The 19833-nt window shown below is 39.9% G+C and overlaps 1 protein-coding gene across 1 annotated transcript in view; it reads right to left on the bottom strand.

The window, feature by feature from the left end:
* LOC134527526 (secretory carrier-associated membrane protein 1) overlaps positions 1-10348 on the bottom strand; it is a 68770-nt gene extending 58422 nt beyond the window's left edge. Inside the window, exons 1-2 of the mRNA XM_063360271.1 lie at positions 9830-10348; positions 9570-9671 (exon numbers count right to left, since the gene is read on the bottom strand). Of these exons, the coding sequence (XP_063216341.1) occupies positions 9570-9671; positions 9830-9886 (159 nt within the window). The 5' untranslated portion in view covers positions 9887-10348. The remainder of the gene's footprint in view (positions 1-9569; positions 9672-9829) is intronic.
* Between the last annotated feature and the right edge of the window lie 9485 nt (positions 10349-19833).

Genomic DNA, 19833 nt, shown 5'->3' with positions numbered 1-19833 from the left:
AATGGATGGATAAGTTTTTAAAACGATACCCAGAACTCGTAAAGCGAAAAGCACAAGGTATACAAAAGGCCAGAGTGCAGTGTGATTCTCAAGAATCATTTACGAAGATTTTGAAATGCTCAGTGCAAAAGTACAAGAACTTGACATAACAAATCCAGCTCAAGTAATAAATCTCGATGAAACAGGATATTCCAGCTCCATTAGTTCCACTGTTTTAGCAGAAAAAGGCACTAAGTGTGTGTCACTGGTGCATGGTGGCTCGGGGAAGAAAACCTCTATAGTTGAAACAGTGGCAGCTAATGGCCATTTGTTTCATCCTCTCATAATCTACAAAAGCAAAAATCTTTGCAGTAGTTGGTGTATAAATGGACCTGAGGGAGCAGCGTATGTATCATCCGTGAGTGGGTGGCAAGATAAAACCACGTTCTACCTTTACTTTGAGAAACTTGTTACTTGGACCAAGGATTGGCCAAAGCCAATCCTCATTATATATGATGGTCACAAAAGTCACATACAGTACAGAGTAAGCAAGTTGGCTCTTGAAAATAACATAGGTACACATTCTCTATCCCAGCACACTCGTCAGATAAAATACAACCCCTCGATGTTGAAGTGTTTGCTCCTGTGAAAAAGATGTGGTTGCAGGTAAAGAGAGATCTTGGACGAAAGACTTCCGTCAAAAATATTTCCAAAGAAGACTTCCCATCATTGATGAAGGAACTTCGTCAAAAAGGGGCCTTCAAAGAATCTAACATCAAAGCTGCATTCAAGTCAAGTGGAATTTAGCCAGTTAACTTGACAAAAGCTCTGGGCAAATTGCCACCGGCACTTGACGGCCCATCGACTAGCCATGCAACAGTGATTCCAGCTACAATTTACCTGCCATCTGCATCAGCGACTACAACTACAGGTGGCCTGTCATCTACATCTAAAGATTCAGCTACAGATGGTCTGTCATCTACATTTGTCGGTCCAGTTGCAGATGGTCTGGCACCTACACCTGTGAATCAGGCTACAAATTCCCCGCGACCTATGCCTTTAGATTCAGCAACAGAAGGTCTGCCATGTACACTGGTGGTTTCAGCTGCAAATGGCCTGCCTTCTACAACAGTGTATGCAGCTACAGACAGCCTGCCACCTTCATCAGTGTCTCCAGCTGCAGATGGCTTGCCTTCTACATCAGTGGGACCAGCTTACCTGCCATCTTCACCAGTGCATCCAACTACTGATGGTCTGCCACCTACACCTACATTAGCAGATCTCACAGCCTTTAGAAAAATACTGTTGAAAGCTGTTACCCCTAAAGAGAATAGAGATAAAAGCAAAAAGAAAAAATTAACTTTCAACAACATGGCTCTAACTGAAAAAGATGTTATGAAGCAAATGGAGGAAGAGGAAAAAAAATGAGACATAAAAAAAAGGACGAAAGGGAGCAAAAGAAAAGAATATTGGAGACAGAAGTGGAAACTGAGAAAGGAGAACCAAAACAACTGAAGATAAGTAGATGCAATACAATTGAAAAATCCTATAAAAACAAAAAAAAGTCCAAAAAAATTATTGACGACTTCTGAAGAAGAGGAAGATGAACCTTTTATTTCAGATGTATCAAATGATGATTTGAACCAGTTTCTTGATGAGGACACAGACGAAGAAATGTGTTTGGCTGCCAATCAGTCTGGCTTATATAAAAACCCTCTAGTTGAAAAAAGTCATAAACCAAAACAAAATGACTTTGTAGCTGCCTGCTATGATGACAAATGGTACATTGCACAAGTCACTGGTACTTCAGAACTAGGTGACCCATCCAACATGACGACATATTACAAACTACAATTTACGGAAAGCAAAGGACTGAACAAATTTTCTTTGCCAACTAAAGTGGATGAAGTGCCAACACTACTAGAAGACATTCTGTGTATTGTTGATCCTCCGATCCCCATTAGTTCGCGGCACATTGGTTTAGACCATGCAAACTATAAAAAGGTTACCAATTATTGTAATAATCGTGTAAATATGTTTAACAGTGTTTAATTCCATAATTTGCTTATTAATTAGATAGGCTTCTTTGGTTTGGGACTACCAAATGGAAGTGACATAATTTTTCAGCACCTATTAATAGTTTTCATAATAATAGTTTTCATGTAGCCTATTCTGTTATGCTGTTTTTATAAATAGGCAAGCTACAAGATTCTCAAAAATATTTGCATTCTTATTTTTAAAATGTGTTAGTGCTTGTTTATATGTTTTATATGTATGAGGAGAAGCAAAAGTTGGTCTTACTGTTACAAAGTTTTCTAAACTAGCCAAATTTTCTTGACTAAAAAATAAAATTGAAGTAGGTTTTTTTTGTTTTGTAATACTATTGAACTGTTTGTGTAATGATTTAGAAAGCTGTACGTAATAAGGTAAATTTCCTACATAATTTTTATTTAAAAGTATGAATATCTGATAAAATAATTTTTAAATCATAAAATTTTGGTAAAAAAAAATTTTCTGGCTAAATCCAAGTGATATGTACTCTTCTTGCCATACTTTTATACCACCTAATAGCCCATAATATTAAGAATGCACTGTTTATGGGTTATAGGAGTGCATCCCAATTACCCCCACAGGGGTGGTAACTCAATTTTTTTTTAATATGTGAACAATTAAAAATTATGTAATATAACAGAAAAGTTAACAAACTGCAATATGAAAGAAATGAAACACGTATGCATTAAAAATAAAAATATGTTTATGTCTGAACAGTTAAATTTATAAAAAATACCTCCCAATTCCCCCCGCTTACCCTATGTATTTTTTTATTATAATGGTGTTTTCAATAACTGATGAGCGTATATTGTCATATAGTTGAAGTAATATATTTTTGTAATGTATGTACTATCGTTTGTAATTACATTTTTTAAGCATAATGTTATATAGGTACAATAGGCATATTTACTTTTTATTTTTGATGCTAGTTTACCTTTGTTATGTTTAAATTATCTTAATATGGCTATAATTATATTTTTTCAATGTTAGCATGCAAGAGTGGGTATAATTTAAACATGTTTCATTTATTGTAGCTTTACTTATTTTCATGTTAGTTGTGGAGTCCCTCTTTGTTCCGTGAGTGCTATAAGTAAAATCAATATTAAATGAGGATTATTTATTATATTACTAAACGATATTTATGAATTGCCATTTTGATGTTTAAAATATAGTACCAAATAAAATTTGAAGCCCAAATAGTACAATACTATCATTCTGGATCCATTAATGAAAACTAATGCAGCCAAAATCACACATGACTACTGGCACAAACATGTGACGAACACTGGGAAACACAAAAATTTGCATGACTACTGGCTCGAAATCACACTTTTTTCAAAATTATAAATCTACTAAAATAATTTGTTTTTATCGAAGAGTGTTGGATAGCATTGTAGAGTAAAGTTTGAGGTTAAAAACAAAACATGCAGGGGGCAGTAATACACCTACGAGGTTATGTACACAATTTTTTTTTCTAAAACTCTTCTTAGCATGACGACTACTGTGTAACGAGTCCCACTGTAACGAGTAATTTGTTGAGAGTTGTTTATCTACATAACTATTTGAAAATTTTAAACTCAGTCGGTAAAATATTCCTCTAGATATAATTATATCTGCCATCGGCTAGTTAAAGAGCAGGGTATTCGTGGGCAAATTTTAGAAGCTAGGTTCTTTACTTTCACAAATTCTTAAATTATTAAAGTTCGAGAAGTTAGGCTAATTGATAATTTGAACTCAATATTAACAAGACTCTAGAATTAAAATTAATTACTTACTCAGTTCATATTTTTTTTCAATATTACTTCCGGATTACAAAAAAAAATAATCTCTTGTTCAAGGATGTCCAACGTTCGCACAATCGTTGACGTTATAGTCTCTGTATCGGTCGTAGTTTCCTCTTGATATTCCCGGGGATAGAACCTCGAACCTGTTCCGTCTTCTGGTAGTTACATGTTGCACTTACCGCATATCCATACCGAAGTCTGTATATTCGTTTCGGACAATCCAATCGCCGACGTCACCAAAAGTCAACGAAATTCGCGTCGTCTATCACAGTTAGATGATCTTTAATACGGATCATGTTCGAATTCTGCTTCTATAGGTTGGTGGTCGTAGTTTTCGAAGGACTGGTGCTGGTTTCGGAGACTCTTCCTTTGACTCATAGAATGGTAAAGGTGCGGCTCTTGAAGTTATAACACGCACACCATCGGTTCTCAAAGATTCTCATGTTAAGGTAGATCAAATATTAATAGTGCGTCTCTTGGTATGTATAATCGCACGATTAATTCACTTGTAAAGTCGGTAGTTTCTTCTTTAGCGCGACAAATCAATCGTACCGACATGGATGAATCCATCCACGACAATAGTATATAGTAATCTTGAGAGTTCACTCAAAATACTGAAGTAATTTTATAGTATATTTCTATAATTGTAGTAAAATAATTTTATGATGTAACTTCAGTAACTTACGAACATTTAATATTGCTGATCTCAGATTTGACATTTATTCATGAAATCCAATTCACAAGCTAATGGCTCTGCCAAACATTCTTATTCGTTCTCCATTCTTTTTACAAAGATCAAAAATCGTACTAGACAACAACATTGATTATAAATTTTAAACAACCATAGAGATCGATGATAATACACAAATTCTAACTTACACATCAATGATATTAAACAATATTAAAATAAACATGACATACATATTCAATTAAGGTTGCCCTTTATAACTGGTACATTTACCTTACTTGGCTATAGGTATTTGAACTCACTTAATGCTGCATTGCTACAAATTAATTACATTGTTGTTTTAAATTTTCTTAACAGAACTGTAATGTGTCGAAGTTCAGTGCATGCAACTACCACTTCCCCTGCGACATTCCTTGCTGACATGCTCTCATCTAAAATATTTAATCTCTCAATCTTTCTTATCAAATAGTATTTCCCTCTTTCCAATCTTCTCTCTCTAAAAAAAAAATCTTGAGATTACCTCCTGTTTTTAGTTTTACCTCTCTCCACCTTGTGACCCAGCTTTCCCCATACTCCCACCCCACTCAATTTCCAGTACCACTTAAATCTTACAAATAAGTAATTACAAACAAATAAACAGCGACACTATTTTAAAATGTACTACAAATATAACTGTGATTTACGTGGATGTTATGAACTATGAAGTAAAGATAACAGCTCACTGTTGTTCACAATGTGTGATCTACTACATTATAACTTAGGTGGACAATCTGTCGCATCCATCAACTAAAAGACTGATTCACAATACTCTGCACATCTGTCAAAAATAATTTTTCAGAAAATTTCTCATGTGAATGTTGAACACTAGAACCGCGGCAGCGGTCAAAATGACCATTTTCAAAGTTTCGTCAACGATCACAACCACATAAACTAACGTAGCAAAATGGGCCTTTTGGACATTTATTATTTAGTGTTACACTATGCGCTCTAGTGACTGAAATAAATATAGAATCTATTTTTGTAAAGATACACGTGTGTATACCTAAAACTGCGGGCTCTGTCATTTTGACCGCTGGATTGTTATTTAATTTATTTAATTATTTTTATATTTATTTATTTATTTTGCTCATAATTTTAACTTGTTTCAAAACTCTCAACTAATTCTAGATCATTGTGTGGTTTTATCAACAGTGTGCATGTTGCTATCTTACATGGAAGGTGTAAACATGCACGGAGTTCACTCTATTTTCAGTAGATAGCAGTAGTGTCGGAACTGTCTTATAGTGATGTGTTGAAAATGGTGCGTCGTCGTTTGACAGCAGATGAAGCTCTCAGTTATTTGGATCACTTATGTCGAGTTTCGGAGCAAGAATCAGAAGGAAGTGAACTGGATACAGTAGTTGAAACAGTAGAAAGTGATGAATACATTCCAAGTAGTGCTCAGTCAAGCGATACAAGTGATTCAGTTTCAGATGAAATTTCTTCTAACGTATTTGTACATAATTTACCACTAGAGAACGTATCAGCTGCCCATGACGTTTTTCCTTCAGTGTCTACACGCCAAGAAAAAAGAAATGAAAAATCAAACAGAAGAGGTAAATGTACTGCAATGGGCAACAATGACAGTGGTAAGAGAACAGTTTCTAACCTCCAACCAAGTGCAGGAGAGAGAAGTTTTGCTCGTGAAAATGAAACTTTGTCTGAAACCTCTTCAAATAATAACCCCGTGCAGCATGTATTGCTATCGACATCCACCCGCCATGGAGGAAGAAAAAGGAAATTTTCACACAAACAACAAAGAAGAGGCAAGTGTACATACAATACAGCACAACCAGTGAACTCTTCACATATGGTAGGAAAAGATGGGACAAAATGGGAAATTGCAAGCACAAGCACAACCACAAGAACTCCTGGAAGGCTACCACAACAAAACGTATTGCGACAGGCACCAGGACCTACACCATATGCTACGAGAAGTGTAACAGCCAATAGTGTAGCAAGTTCGTGGCGGCTTTTCATCAATGAGCGAATGCTCAAACACATAAAACTTTGCACAGAATCAGAAGCTCGCAAGCAACTCGGGGACAACACTTGGTGTATTTCACTTATGGAAAAAGATGCTTTCATAGCATGCTTGTATGCACGTGGCTTTTATTGTGCCAAGGGACTGGAAGTCGACAGTTTATGGTCAACTGAATGGGGTCCACAGTTTTTTCGAGACACTATGTCAAGAGACCGATTTAGAGAAATTGTGAGGTTAATTCTATTTGATTTGAAGGATCAGAGGTCTGCAAGGTTGGAAAAAGACAAGTCTGCTTTAGTATCTGAATTTTGGGACAGTTTCATTGAAAATTGTTTCCTCTGTTTTGTTCCTGGAGCCAACATCACAGTTGACGAACAACTGTTTCCCACAAAGGCAAGATCCAAATTCACACAATATATGGCTAATAAGCCTGATAAATTTGGAATTAAATTTTGGCTGGAAGCAGATGTGGATACAAAATATCATGTAAATGGTTTTCCATATTTGGGGAACGACAACAACTGACCACCAAACCAAAGTCTGCCAGAACACGTCTTGAAACTAATGGCCCCATACCTTGGAAAAGGTAGAAATGTGACAATGGACAATTTTTTCACATATCTGTCACTAGCTGAGAAATTGAAAATGCAAAGCACTAGTTTGGTAGGTACTATAAATCGTGCTCGACGGGAGATACCTCAATAGTAAAAACCAGAAAAGCCCCACTCTATGACACCATAGTGATGAAAAACAATGAAACAACCTTGACTGTGTATCAGAGAAAGAAAAACAAGAACGTTCTATTGCTTAGCACCCTTCATCCAAATGTTTACATTGGGAATGATCAGAAGAATCTTCCAGAAACAGTGTCATTTTATAATGCAACGAAGTATGGAGTCGACATACTTGACCAAATGACCAGAAAATATTCTGTGAAAGCAGCATCACGGCGTTGGCTAGTACAGGTTTTTTACTACATACTCGACATTGCAGGAATAAATGCTTGGATTCTTTTCAAGCAAATTAACCGAAGAAACATTAGCAGGCGAGTCTTCTTGCAAATGCTCAGTGTAGAGTTAGGCTCTGCCTCTGTACAGTCAAGACAAAACAGGCCTGATGTGAGATGTCCTACGTCAAGTCAAGCAACTGAACGGGACTCTGAACCAGCAGCTAAACGTCAGCGTCGGCAGTGTCAACTTCACAAGTGTAAGAATAAAACTTATGACATGTGTGACAAGTGTGTTGAGAAAGTCCTAAAATACTGCAGTGAATGTTGTTGAGTAATGAAATGTACGACAGAAAACTGTGCATACCATCTACTGTAAACGATGATTATGTAAACACTTTTACTGTTCTACAACTCAATTTTTTAGACGTAATGTGAATACTAAGTAGCTGCTTATACCAATATTCATTAATCATGAAACATTTAAAAATCACATTTTTCTTTTACTTTTTTGACATGATATAACTATGTACTAAGTGTTTACTTATAATGTAATGTAACTACTTGTATTCCAAAAACATTTAATTAAACTTTTATTTACTTATAGGCATAATTTGACTATGTACTAATTTGCAAGAATGTTTTATAAATAAAATATAAATTATAAAAATGATTCTTGCATCTAAACCATTTTATAATTGTTGAGGTCAATTTGAACGCAGCAGCGGTTCTAGGTATGCTGAAAATTCTGCAGTTCTAGTGAGTTAATAGTATGATGATCATGTGGGATAAGCATTTGAAAATCACTATACTTTTTTTTTTGCTTTGATACTTGATTAAATATATTATTGAGTTAAGCTAGACTCTCATTGATCTGCCACATCTGTCCATTTCCCATCCCTTCATCAATCACATAACAAAGCATTAAAAAAAGCCTTAAAAATTTCATCTATCAAGGCGTCAAAAGTTTTCAAAGTTTTAACTTTTTACGGATGAACTTATGCAATAATAACCTCTAAAATTTTAGCAAGGTATTGTCAACAAACAATCTTTAGACCTATGAACTTATAAGGTTTTGAAGTTTGTTTACTTCTTAAGCTGCTTTTATTATATGTATTTGACTTAAGTGTGAACACATTCTAAACAACTGAAAAAAAATTAATATCAGGACAAAAAAATTGATTTATTAATAGAGTTAACTGTAACATTCTTACAGAACAGTTTTTCCATGAAGTTATAATAAAATTACGAAAACATATTTTTCATACACTAGAGACCTTCCTGTATTTACCCTGAAAACAGCATTTTGAATTCCTACTGGTTTCTGAGAAATCACCATTTATAATTTACCTGCGCAATGACGTGGCCACCACCATTTTTCACTTTTCCATGTGGGTCTGTGTACATATATGGTTTGAAGAACTTCAGTTAAATCGCGAGAATGGTCAATTACATTACGTTCGCTACAGTAAAAATACTTCTATTATGGATTGGGTTAGTATAGCTACATTAAAAATAATGTAAAATATTTTTAATGGGTGCTTGGGAAATACCAATTTAATATGTAGCTATCCTGACCTAACCAACCATTCACATGATTTCACAATATTTTTTATGAAGCTATACTAACCCAAGCAACTGTACATATTGTTTTAAAGTAATGTAATCAACCATTTTCACAATGTAATTAAGTACTCTCCAAATCATACACACACACACACACACACACAGACACCCACACAAAAAAGAAAAAAATGGTGATGGCCACACCAATGCACAAGTATTGTAATGTAACCTATTAATAGTGATTTCTTAGAAACCTGTAGGAATATACAAAAGCTGTTTTTAGGGTAAATATAGGAACAACTCTAGTGTCCGAAAAAGTATTTTTGGAATTTTTTTTATTATTTCATGGAAAACCCAAGTTGTAAGAATTTTACCAAGTTTAATGATTTATCAACAAGCTTGGCTTGTTGACGAAAGCATGGATGTCGGACTGACGAACTTGACCGATCATTGTGAGCCCAGCTTTAACACTCGCTACTGAAGAGAAATATGGTTACAGGTTATATTTATACAGGGCATTGAGCACACTACCGTTGCTGGACGCTGTTCCCCCTGATCGGCAAAAGGGTTGTAATCTTCCAGCCCTCGTTGAACATTGTTTGTATTTGCAGTCACTTGCTGAACAGCTGGGTCCTGTAAACATTTCAAATCACAACGCACATATTACGAAAGGTAAAATATAAAAAACAGAACGGTGACATATCAAAAGTCAGATGGAATTGATGTCAGCACGTGAGCTGTGAGTCATAACACTACAAAGCTAGGAGCCAGGTGACATTTAGTAATCTTACCGCAAATGGATTGTCAACCGTTGGTTCTCCAAAAGGATTTTCGTCGAAACGAGACATGACTGTTAATTTTAATTCCTAAACCAGCTCTGAAGTTTTGAAAGCAACTAAGAGTTAAATCTGCGATACCTTATATATATTTTAATCCATTTTCTTTTACATACTACAACCAATACCGACTTCCGTCGAATATTGCTTTGATAGAATGTCGTCATAAAAAACAACCAATAAAAGCTGGGATGGTGGGCGCGGTTGACTTAAAATAAAACAAAAGACTATTACTAAAACTTCCATTTAATTTTTGATTAAATACATTTTAACATAGCTACAAATAACTAGAATGTCATTATTATGTGGCAAATTATGTATCTAATAATATATCCAAAAGCTACGTAATTCAGGATCGACAGCAATTTCAGAAAATGATAGTCGTCATGTAATTATAACCACAGTAAAGAATATCCCACAAATAACTAGTATTAGCCTACGTTGTCGATGCAGCCATAAACCGGTTTGTTACTCAATAACAGCTAGCGAAGATTTCTCTGTAGTGGTACAAAATGTAGGGTTACAACTATAGCCCATATCACAAAAAGTAATTCTTACATTCTAACATTATATATGGCCTCCAGCTTGACGCCAAAAGGCCAAAGGGTCAATTTGTTTCAGTGCAATCATCAATTTCAATTCGTTGGTAAGCAAATATCAGCATGTAAATTTCACATCCATGCCTTACCCTGGAATTAAACCCAGGACCCTTCGCACCGTGAGCCGGTGTGCATCCGACTATGCTGTTAGATAGAGCAATTTTGTTTTATTAATGTAAGTCTGGAAATTGTGTGTTGACAGTTGGCAATATTGTTCTAGCATTTTTTTATGTCTTGAGGATGTGTGAAAAGATGGCGGCATGTTTTACAACGTGGTTACGATGTCTGAAATAAATCAGTCGTCAGAAGTTTGTAGAAAGCCTTTTATTTCTTCGTTCCAACTTTAACAGGTTATGATGCCGTCAACCGCGGTCTCGTGTTCGAGTCCGGGCGCGAGTTCTAGCGGGGTGGCTGGTCTGGTTAACGTTTTATGTTCCGGGAGGGCGCCAGGCTAGCTCGGTGTCTAACCGATGAGGGTTCATGGTTCGTTGCCCCAGCGTGGTCCGCTAGAACCGTCGGCGGTCTTGCCTGGGAATTTACGTTAAAGAAGAATGCGTGGGATTGCCGTAGTAGCGACGTGCCTTTATTCAAGGGATTGACGTCACACCATACAATTACTGAGCACAGACATGCCCCTGAGGGCTACTTGTCCGTTGCGGGGTGCAGGCCGGTACATGTTCAATGTTTCGTGGCACTGGTTTCTCGGGTAACAGTATGCAGGCCAAGTACACTTGATGCAAGAGAGGCGCGCACAGATGACATGGCGCAAAGTTACATTAACAAAGTACACTTAATGAAAATAAGGCGCGCACAAATGACGTGGCGCAAAGTTACGTTAACAAGTACACTTAATGAAAATTAGGCGCGCACAAATGACGTGGCGCAAAGTTACGTTAACAAAGTACACTTAATGAAAATTAGGCGCGCACAAATGACGTGGCGCAAAGTTACGTTAACAAAGTACACTTAATGAAAATTAGGCGCGCACAATTGACGTGGCACACAGAGTTTGTGGGTGACTGGAGTCGGCCAGTCCCGTAAGCGATTGTTTCTACGCTGGTGCCGTGCCCACTGGGGTGGTACACGCACCGCCACTAAACTTGGCGAAGTTTTCCTTGCGGGTTTGTGGTCAGCGCGAAGGCGCGTGGCCTTAAGAAAAGTTCTGTGGTTTGCAGGAGACGGCCCGTGCCGTATGCTGAAGAGCGACCCTGCGCACCAGGTGTGGTGCGGGGCGTCTTTACATTTACGCGGTCGGATTAGGTCCTGAACCGTAAAAAACGGACCGGGCACGCACGGAGAGGTGAATAGAAAAAGGTTTGGTTTATGCTAAATGACTATATTTACCGGACGTTACTTGCGATGAAGACAATGGATGTGTTCTCTCTGTGGGACGTAGGTCCGTCCCGGTCCGCGAGTCGAGTTGAACTGCGGAACTGGCATGGCGTCCGGTGGCGCGTCGGCCCCTGCCGCGCCAAGCTTGACCTCATTACGTTAAAAACTAAATGACTGCGTCTGGAAGAGACTTTAAGGTCGCAAAATTCGTAATTAATTGTTTGAGGGGGAATGGGTGTGGTTCGTCTCTAGTCCACTCGGATTTAGTGTGCTTTATAATAATAATGTCTGGTTTGGCCGTTCGGCTCGGTGGCTCGCTCGACTCGGGTGGGCCACGGCCAGGGGTGCGTTCCGTTAGCGGGAGAGTATACTGGCGGGTGCAGGTCGGGCTTAGGGATGGTCGTCGGTCGGACGACGTCAATGGGCCCAGTATTGGCTTAAGAAACGATAGCTACAACTATCAGAAACGGAACACAGTGTCTAAGAGGCTTGCAAGAAGTAATCGGCACAATGGCGACGCCGTTACAACAGACTGGAAACATAAAGCCGTTTGAAGGGACAGGCTACACCTTCTGGAAACACAGGATCAAGCTGGTACTGGAGCAATCCCGTGTAGTAGAAGTTCTCACACAGAAACCACCTGCAGAAGGTAAAGATTTGGACGCCTTTAAGTTGAACGATGTGAAGGCAAGGAATATCATTACACAGTGTTTGGCGAACAATGTGTTGGAGTCAGTTATGGATAAATCCACAGCCAAGGAAATAATGGATACGTTGGATTCCACCTACATCAAGAAAGGAATAAGCCGACAAGTCGATCTACAGAGAAAACTAAGAACATTTCAGTTTAAGTCAGGAAGCTTGAAAGACTTTATCAATACATTTGAAAATACGGTAAACGAGATTAAAAGCTCGGGTGGTAATGTGTCGGATGCTGAAGTCATGACTCTCCTACTCTCTTCTATGCCGGAAACCTACGACGCTGTGACTCGTGCCATTGATATTGTTTTTAGTAAGAATCCGGAAGATGTTAACTTAAATTATGTGAAGAATGCTCTACTCCAGGAAGAATTACGTAAAAAGGAAAAGGTAAACAGTGAAGAAAAAGTGGTGGCATTTAACTCGAAGAAAACATTCGGTAGGAACACGCGGAAGGATATGGACACAAATGGTGATGGTTACAGAAACCAAGGTAAAGTGCCATTCAAATTTAATTGCTACAATTGTGGACGCAAAGGTCATAAGAAAAGTGAGTGTAGATTTACTGGGGGAAAACAAAGCGGTAACTATAAGAGTAACCATAAGGTGCGTGAGAATAATGGTGAAGTGACTTTTGTGATGGCTAATGAACATGAGCAAAATGTACAGAGTCAGTGTCTCATGTCGGACAGTTCAGCGATCTCTTTTATTGTGGACTCTGGTGCTACTAATCATTTAATAAACAAGAAACACGAAGAGCTTTTAAAGGATACACAGGAAGTGAATTTAAACATAGCAGTGGCTAAAAGCGGTACTCATCTCAAAGCACTGAAAAGTGGGACCCTACAACTGGCTACTCATAAAGGTAAGCCTGTCACTATAAAGGACGTTATGGTATGTGATAACTTAGAATATAACTTGCTGTCAGCTAAAAGAATTGAAGAAAATGGATTTAGAGTACTAGTCGAAAATGCAGAAGTAAAAATATTGAATAAGGACTGTGATGTTTTGGTGTCTGGAAGTTTGATTGGCAATCTCTATGTGATCAAATTCAAAATCGATGAGAACGTTGTATTGTTGACCAATAATGCAGATCTTGTGCACAGAAGAATGTCTCATTCATCGTACTTTCCCTCAAAAAGTTTTTGTGAGATTTGTGTTAAGGGCAAACAAACTAGGAAAAGCTTCAAAAGCCTACCTCCAGAGAAGAAACCCAGCAGAATTCTTGAAGTTGTTTCTTCAGATGTTATTGGACCAATCTGTCCCCCAACTTATGACTCTAAAAGATACATTGTGACATTCATAGATCATTTTTCCCATTTTTCCATGGTTTATCTGCTCTCTCATAAGTCAGAAGTTCTTGAAAAATTCAGGGAGTATGAGGCAATGGTGACAGCTAGATTTGAGACCAGAATATCAAGGCTTCGTTGTGACAATGGAGGTGAATATAGCTCTGGACAGTTTACTGACTTTTGCAAATTGAAGGGTATCCAAGTAGAATATACAGTGCCTAGAAATCCTGAGCTGAATGGTGTGAGTGAACGTTTTAACAGAACATTATTAGATTCTGCCAGATGCATGTTATTGGATTCCAAGGTTGAAAAGAAATTTTGGGGAGAATCCATTTATGCAGCAACATACACACTGAACAGAACACCCACGTCAACTTTGAAGAAGGGATGTCCTGCAGATATTTGGTACGGCTACAATGATCAGATCATTGAGCAGGATAAGAGTATTTGGGTCAGTAGCCTATGCCCATGTTCCAAAGGAAGAAGTCAAGGGTAAACTTGACCCGCGATCAAGGCCATTAATAATGATGGGTTACACAAGTAATGGTTATAGATTGTGGGATGAGAGTAAGGGTAGAATCATTACAGGATGTAGTGTTAAATTTAGGGAAGTTCAGGAACCTAACCATGTGATGAGTCAACCCCAGTCGTCAAGAGTGCCCATTCTTGACTATTCTGGACAAAACGATGATGAGGACAACCCAACTTTTGAAGAAGAACCTGAGGATGATTTTTTTGGATTTCCTGAAGAAGATGAAAATTTGATTCACGTTAATGTACCAAGAAGGAGCCATCGAAAAGTAAGACCTCCAGAAAGGTTGCAAGATTTTGACACAAGTTTGTTAACTGCATTGTCAACAGGACTTCTACCAACACAACTACCTAACACATTTCAAGATGCATTGGAATCCGGATGGCAGGCAGCCATAGATGAGGAACTCAACACCCTAAAGAAAAATAATGTGTGGGAATTGGTTCCGGAACCATCAGGAGACAACATCATTGACTCGAAATGGGTTTTTACGGAAAAGGAGATTTTAGGTGAGAAGATAAAGAAGGCAAGACTTGTTGCAAGAGGATGTTTCCAACAATCGAAGCCTGAAGAAGAAGTTTATACACCAGTTGCTCGCCTGACATCTCTGAGGTGTCTACTCTCCACGGCGGTCCAGAAAGAATGGTGCATCGATCAACTGGATGTTAAGTGTGCATTTTTATATGGTGAGTTAAAACAACCAGTTTATATGAAGATTCCAGAGGGTGTTACTGTGAAGATGGAGGACCAAGATGGGAACCTTGTATGTAAGTTGTTGAAATCTCTGTATGGTCTCAAAGAGTCCTCACAATGTTGGTACAATAGGTTGAAAGATGTACTAATATATTTGGGTTTTAAAAGGAATGTTGTAGATCCATGCATCTTTATGCAAGATGATTTGTTTGTCATTGTATATGTGGATGATCTGTTGATTCTTTCTGACAGTAAAGTAAAAATAAGCCATCTCAAAGAGGATTTAAAGAAATAATTTGAAATGAGGGAGATGCATAACAACACAGGGTTTTTTAATTTTTTGGGTTTGGAAATAATTGTTGAAAGGGGTCTGATCCAAATAAGTCAAAAGAAACTAATTGACAAAATTTTACACAGATTTGATATGCACAATAGTAAAACCTCAAACATCCCCATGGAACCCAAGTTGAATTTAAATCCAGCAGATAAATATAAAGTAGAACTACCATATAAAGAGTTACTAGGCTCCCTCATGTACGTTATGTTAGGAAGTCGACCAGACATATGTTTTGTCATCACTTATTTTGGTAAGTTTCAAAATTGTTATAATGAAACTCACTTTAGGCATCTAAAGAATGTACTGAGATACATTAACAAAACTAAAGATTACTGTCTTTGTTATTACAGATGTGATGATAATGATATTATAGAATCCTATGTTGATGCAGATTTTGCTAATGACACTTGTGACCGTAAGAGTATATCTGTTTTTTTTTGTTAAGGTTTTTGGTAATAATGTTTTTTGGAGGAGCAAGAAGCAAAATTGTGTGAGCCTCTCTAGCACTGAGGCTGAATATGTTGCCCTTGCAAACTCAGCCTGTGAATGTTTGTATGTTCGAAATCTCATGAGTGATATTCTTCACCTCCCAGAAATGGGTATTGTGATTTATGAAGACAATCAGTCCTGTATCAAGATGTGCAACACCTTTGAGACCAAGAGATCAAAGCACATTTCTGTAAAGTTCCATTTTGTAAAAGATCTGGTGATGGAGAAGAAAATTTTGAGATTATGCTATGTTGAAACCTCTCAGCAATATGCAGATTGTTTGACCAAAGCTCTACCTCACAGTAAATTATTCAAATGCATTGAGGGGCTAGGTATTGCAAAATTGAGGGAGAGTGTTAGATAGAGCAATTTTGTTTTATTAATGTAAGTCTGGAAATTGTGTGTTGACAGTTGGCAATATTGTTCTAGCATTTTTTTATGTCTTGAGGGTGTGTGAAAAGATGGCGGCATGTTTTACAACGTGGTTACGATGTCTGAAATAAATCAGTCGTCAGAAGTTTGTAGAAAGCCTTTTATTTCTTCGTTCCAACTTTAACATATGCTACGGAGGTTGGCTCATAATAAGTAAGTTTCCTTGGAATATCTTGTATGGCTTCTGTGGAAGAATTAGCAAAGAGTTTTCATAGAAGTTTATGTAATCAGTCGTTTCTAATTTTTAAGCAAGGTTTCATTAAAGGTGGAAATTTTACCCAATCAGACTTAAGTGGTAGTGTGTCCCTGGTGTTAAAAATTGTCATTTATTTGGGGAGATTGACATTTTCTTGATTACTGTTTTGAAATCGGTCCGCATGTGGTCTGATAAAGCAGCTACAGCCTTAAGATGGGTGCACAATTGAAAAAAAACAAAAAAAACAGTAGGTCATGCGCACACGCATTGACCACCATATCTTCGAACCTACTGATACACAGATATAAGTAAATGGACCAGATAGAACATAAACACATCGTTTAAATGAGGGGTTTGTTGTCAGGGAGGAATGGTGAGGGGGAAGGTCCGCCATATTTCTTAGTGAACAACATCGTTGATTTCGCCATTTGATTACATTGCGAGTAGTTGAAAGTTTGTTAATTTATGTATCGTTAATTTGGTTTTAGAGTGTTGTAGGTGAATCTGTTGTAATTTCTCAAAAGTTTGGTTGTTTTAGAAGTAGATTGTGAGATTTTGAACCAGTGTGACATTCTATAAATCATGATTTATTAATATATTATGGCATCGTGTCTTGCATATGGTTGTGTGAACAGAAGTTCTAGGAAAACTGAGAACAAGTTACTGAAGGAAAAGCATAAGAAGATAACCTTTAACATGTAAATTGTGTTTGATTATTTTAGTGAAATACTATTTTTATCGGCTCTATTAGTTGCTATCTATATACTATTTAAGATGCAATAGACAATGTCGCAATTCCATTGAACCAAACGTAATCAGACGGTATTGAAAAAAACAGTGTTACGCATTGACGTCGTACCGACCATGGCATTTAAGCCCGTGCTCCGCACCGTCAGTATCGTTTCCCGTTTTCGGAGCGCGCCCCTTGCCCAGCCGGATTGAGTCAGGCGAGCACCTCGGGCGTGACCCCAATAGACAACAAACCTCATTAACAATCACCGCGGCCACTGGCCTTAGTTAAAATGCCCGTGACTATGATCGTGTCAGATTAGAAGAAATCCATCTAAAACAGCTCACAGTGAGACAATATGTTGATAAATTTACAGTCGCCAACTTGATGCCACAATTAAAATAATTAAATAGTACTATAAAACAGTTGTTAAGCCTTAAGCACACAATTACCAGGTGCTACCTTTTAATTGAGCACCTGGAACGTGTTTTTAGCTTATAATAGAGCAAATTAAGTTAATATAAGTTTTTTGACGCCGACTCACAAAGAAGAGAAAGTTTCACTTCCTTGCGAGGCGGCCATGTCCGGCAGTCTCGAACTACTCCGCGCTGGGAACAGACGTGTGTCCGTGGGCAGCATCCAAGTTTTTCTTTCTGTGATTATTTTATTCTGTACTAAATATTTAAATTTAAACCTCTTATTTATTCATCGCTGCCCACGTCGACTCGGCGCGTATTTTACGGAACCGGGCCTATCCCGACAGTCTTCATCGTGATACCGCGCTGCGGATTGTATCAATCACGTAAGTGTTTCGCCGAACTCAGGAGCCCGCTTATCGACCCCCCCCCCCCCTTGCAACCGATAACTTTTGGCGCTGGCCGTCTCCAGTGAGCATCGACCCGCGTCCCGCGAGACTGCCGCGGTAACCATTAGTGTCGCGTGGTGTTATGTTTTTTCTGTGTTAATTGTGTAACGGCTAGACGTCGCCAAGTGTTGGTGAGAGTGTTTTGTAGCGGGACTAGATTAAAGGTAATTCTCACCAACTCGTGTACACTAATTTTCCGGAGTCTCCCGTCAAGCGTAGAACCATTCAGGTTACATTCAAGCCTTGTACCTGGCGGGGAACGCGGTGGCAGAGTACCCACGACCCCACACCAACGGCCTAGCAGCCCGCTAGCCTGGCGCCCCTCCGGACAACCAGAGCATCGCGATGCCCGTAGCGCCCGTCAGGTAGCCCCCGGGCCTTTCACAGAGGTCGGGTGACGGCAAATGGCGCCCTTGCGTTGGGCATAACTACAGCCGAAAATCAGACAAAGGGGACAGAAGACGGCCATTTTGGACGTGGGCAGTGGAATTTGGCGCACAGAGGAGCAGCGACAAAGGGACCAACCAGAAGCGCGCGTCACCGCCCGCGCCGACCCTCGCCAACTTTCACTTTAACCCCAACCCCTCCCCTTTGGGCCTTCAGCGAACATCCTCGACCGCACCCCCCCCCCTCATCTACCTTCACATCCTCGCGCTCCCCGCTTTGTGTGGCTGTCCGGGCGCTCTCGGCCGCCGCTACACACGGCTATCCGCATCCCCCCTTCGCAGTGGCCAGTCTCGGCTCTCCCTTTTGTGCGGCTGTCCGGGCGCCTCTCGGCCAGCGGCCCGAATCAGCGCGCGCGCCAACCCCCCTCACCACTCTACATTCATCGGGAGTCTGTTTGTAAACAGAGCCACGTGCGCGCACGAAGCGACTGTCAACACCGACGCGCCGCGCGACGCAATGGCAGACAGACTCAAGATGAACACCTGTCGAGTCTGCTACTGGCCACAGGGCAGGGACCTGGTAACGGGGAAAGCGAACCCTCTACAGACATATAAATGCGCACCGGATTACAACTTGCCGGCAATCAAGGTCGAAGCGCTCATAGAACCGTGGCACAACAGCACGGAGACGGAATTACAGGCGCGAACACCACCGGTGGACAACACATCCCTACCGAGCCATACCACCCCGGCCATCACCGCCCCCCCAACCACCCACGCCAGCGACTGGAGCTCGCACCCTGGCCACGCGACGCACGCGCTGGACATCACCGAGGCCAAGTGCGTGTGGCCCGGCCTGGAAGACCTGGCACGAGCCCTGCCGCCCCGCAGAGCGACTCTGCCAGAGTTCGCCGGAGCCCCGCACGAGGACCCAGGGGATTTCCTGACACAGTGCGAGGCGCGCCTGACCGGGTACCGGACGCACCAATTGGAGTGGACAGAGCGGGTCAGCGAGCAGCTGCGAGGGACCGCTCGGAGCTGGTGGAGCATTTGGGGCCGGTTTGCCATGCCATGGGGCGAGTTCACGGACACGTTCCGACACCGGTTCGACACAGGATCGCCCCTCATCGAGTGTACCGCCTCATTCTATTGGGCTCGGCAGAAGGACAGCGAGGCAGTGGAGGCGTTCATCGCCACTAAACTTCAATTGTTTCGCTGCATCTCGCCCGGCACCCTCCTGTCCGGGGCACTGCCCATCATCACGGGCTTAGTGAGGGACGAGCTGCAGCCCTTCCTGCGTCGCTGCCACACCGGCGGTGTAGCGGTGTACGTGCAGGAAGCACGCGAGTCGGAACGCAACTTCCAGAGAGCCTGCAA

The sequence above is a fragment of the Bacillus rossius genome, chromosome 1 (genome assembly GCF_032445375.1).
Source record: "Bacillus rossius redtenbacheri isolate Brsri chromosome 1, Brsri_v3, whole genome shotgun sequence".
Lineage (NCBI taxonomy): Eukaryota > Metazoa > Arthropoda > Insecta > Phasmatodea > Bacillidae > Bacillus > Bacillus rossius.
Note: the sequence above shows the minus strand (reverse complement) of the source record. Positions and strands in the feature narration are given on the sequence as shown.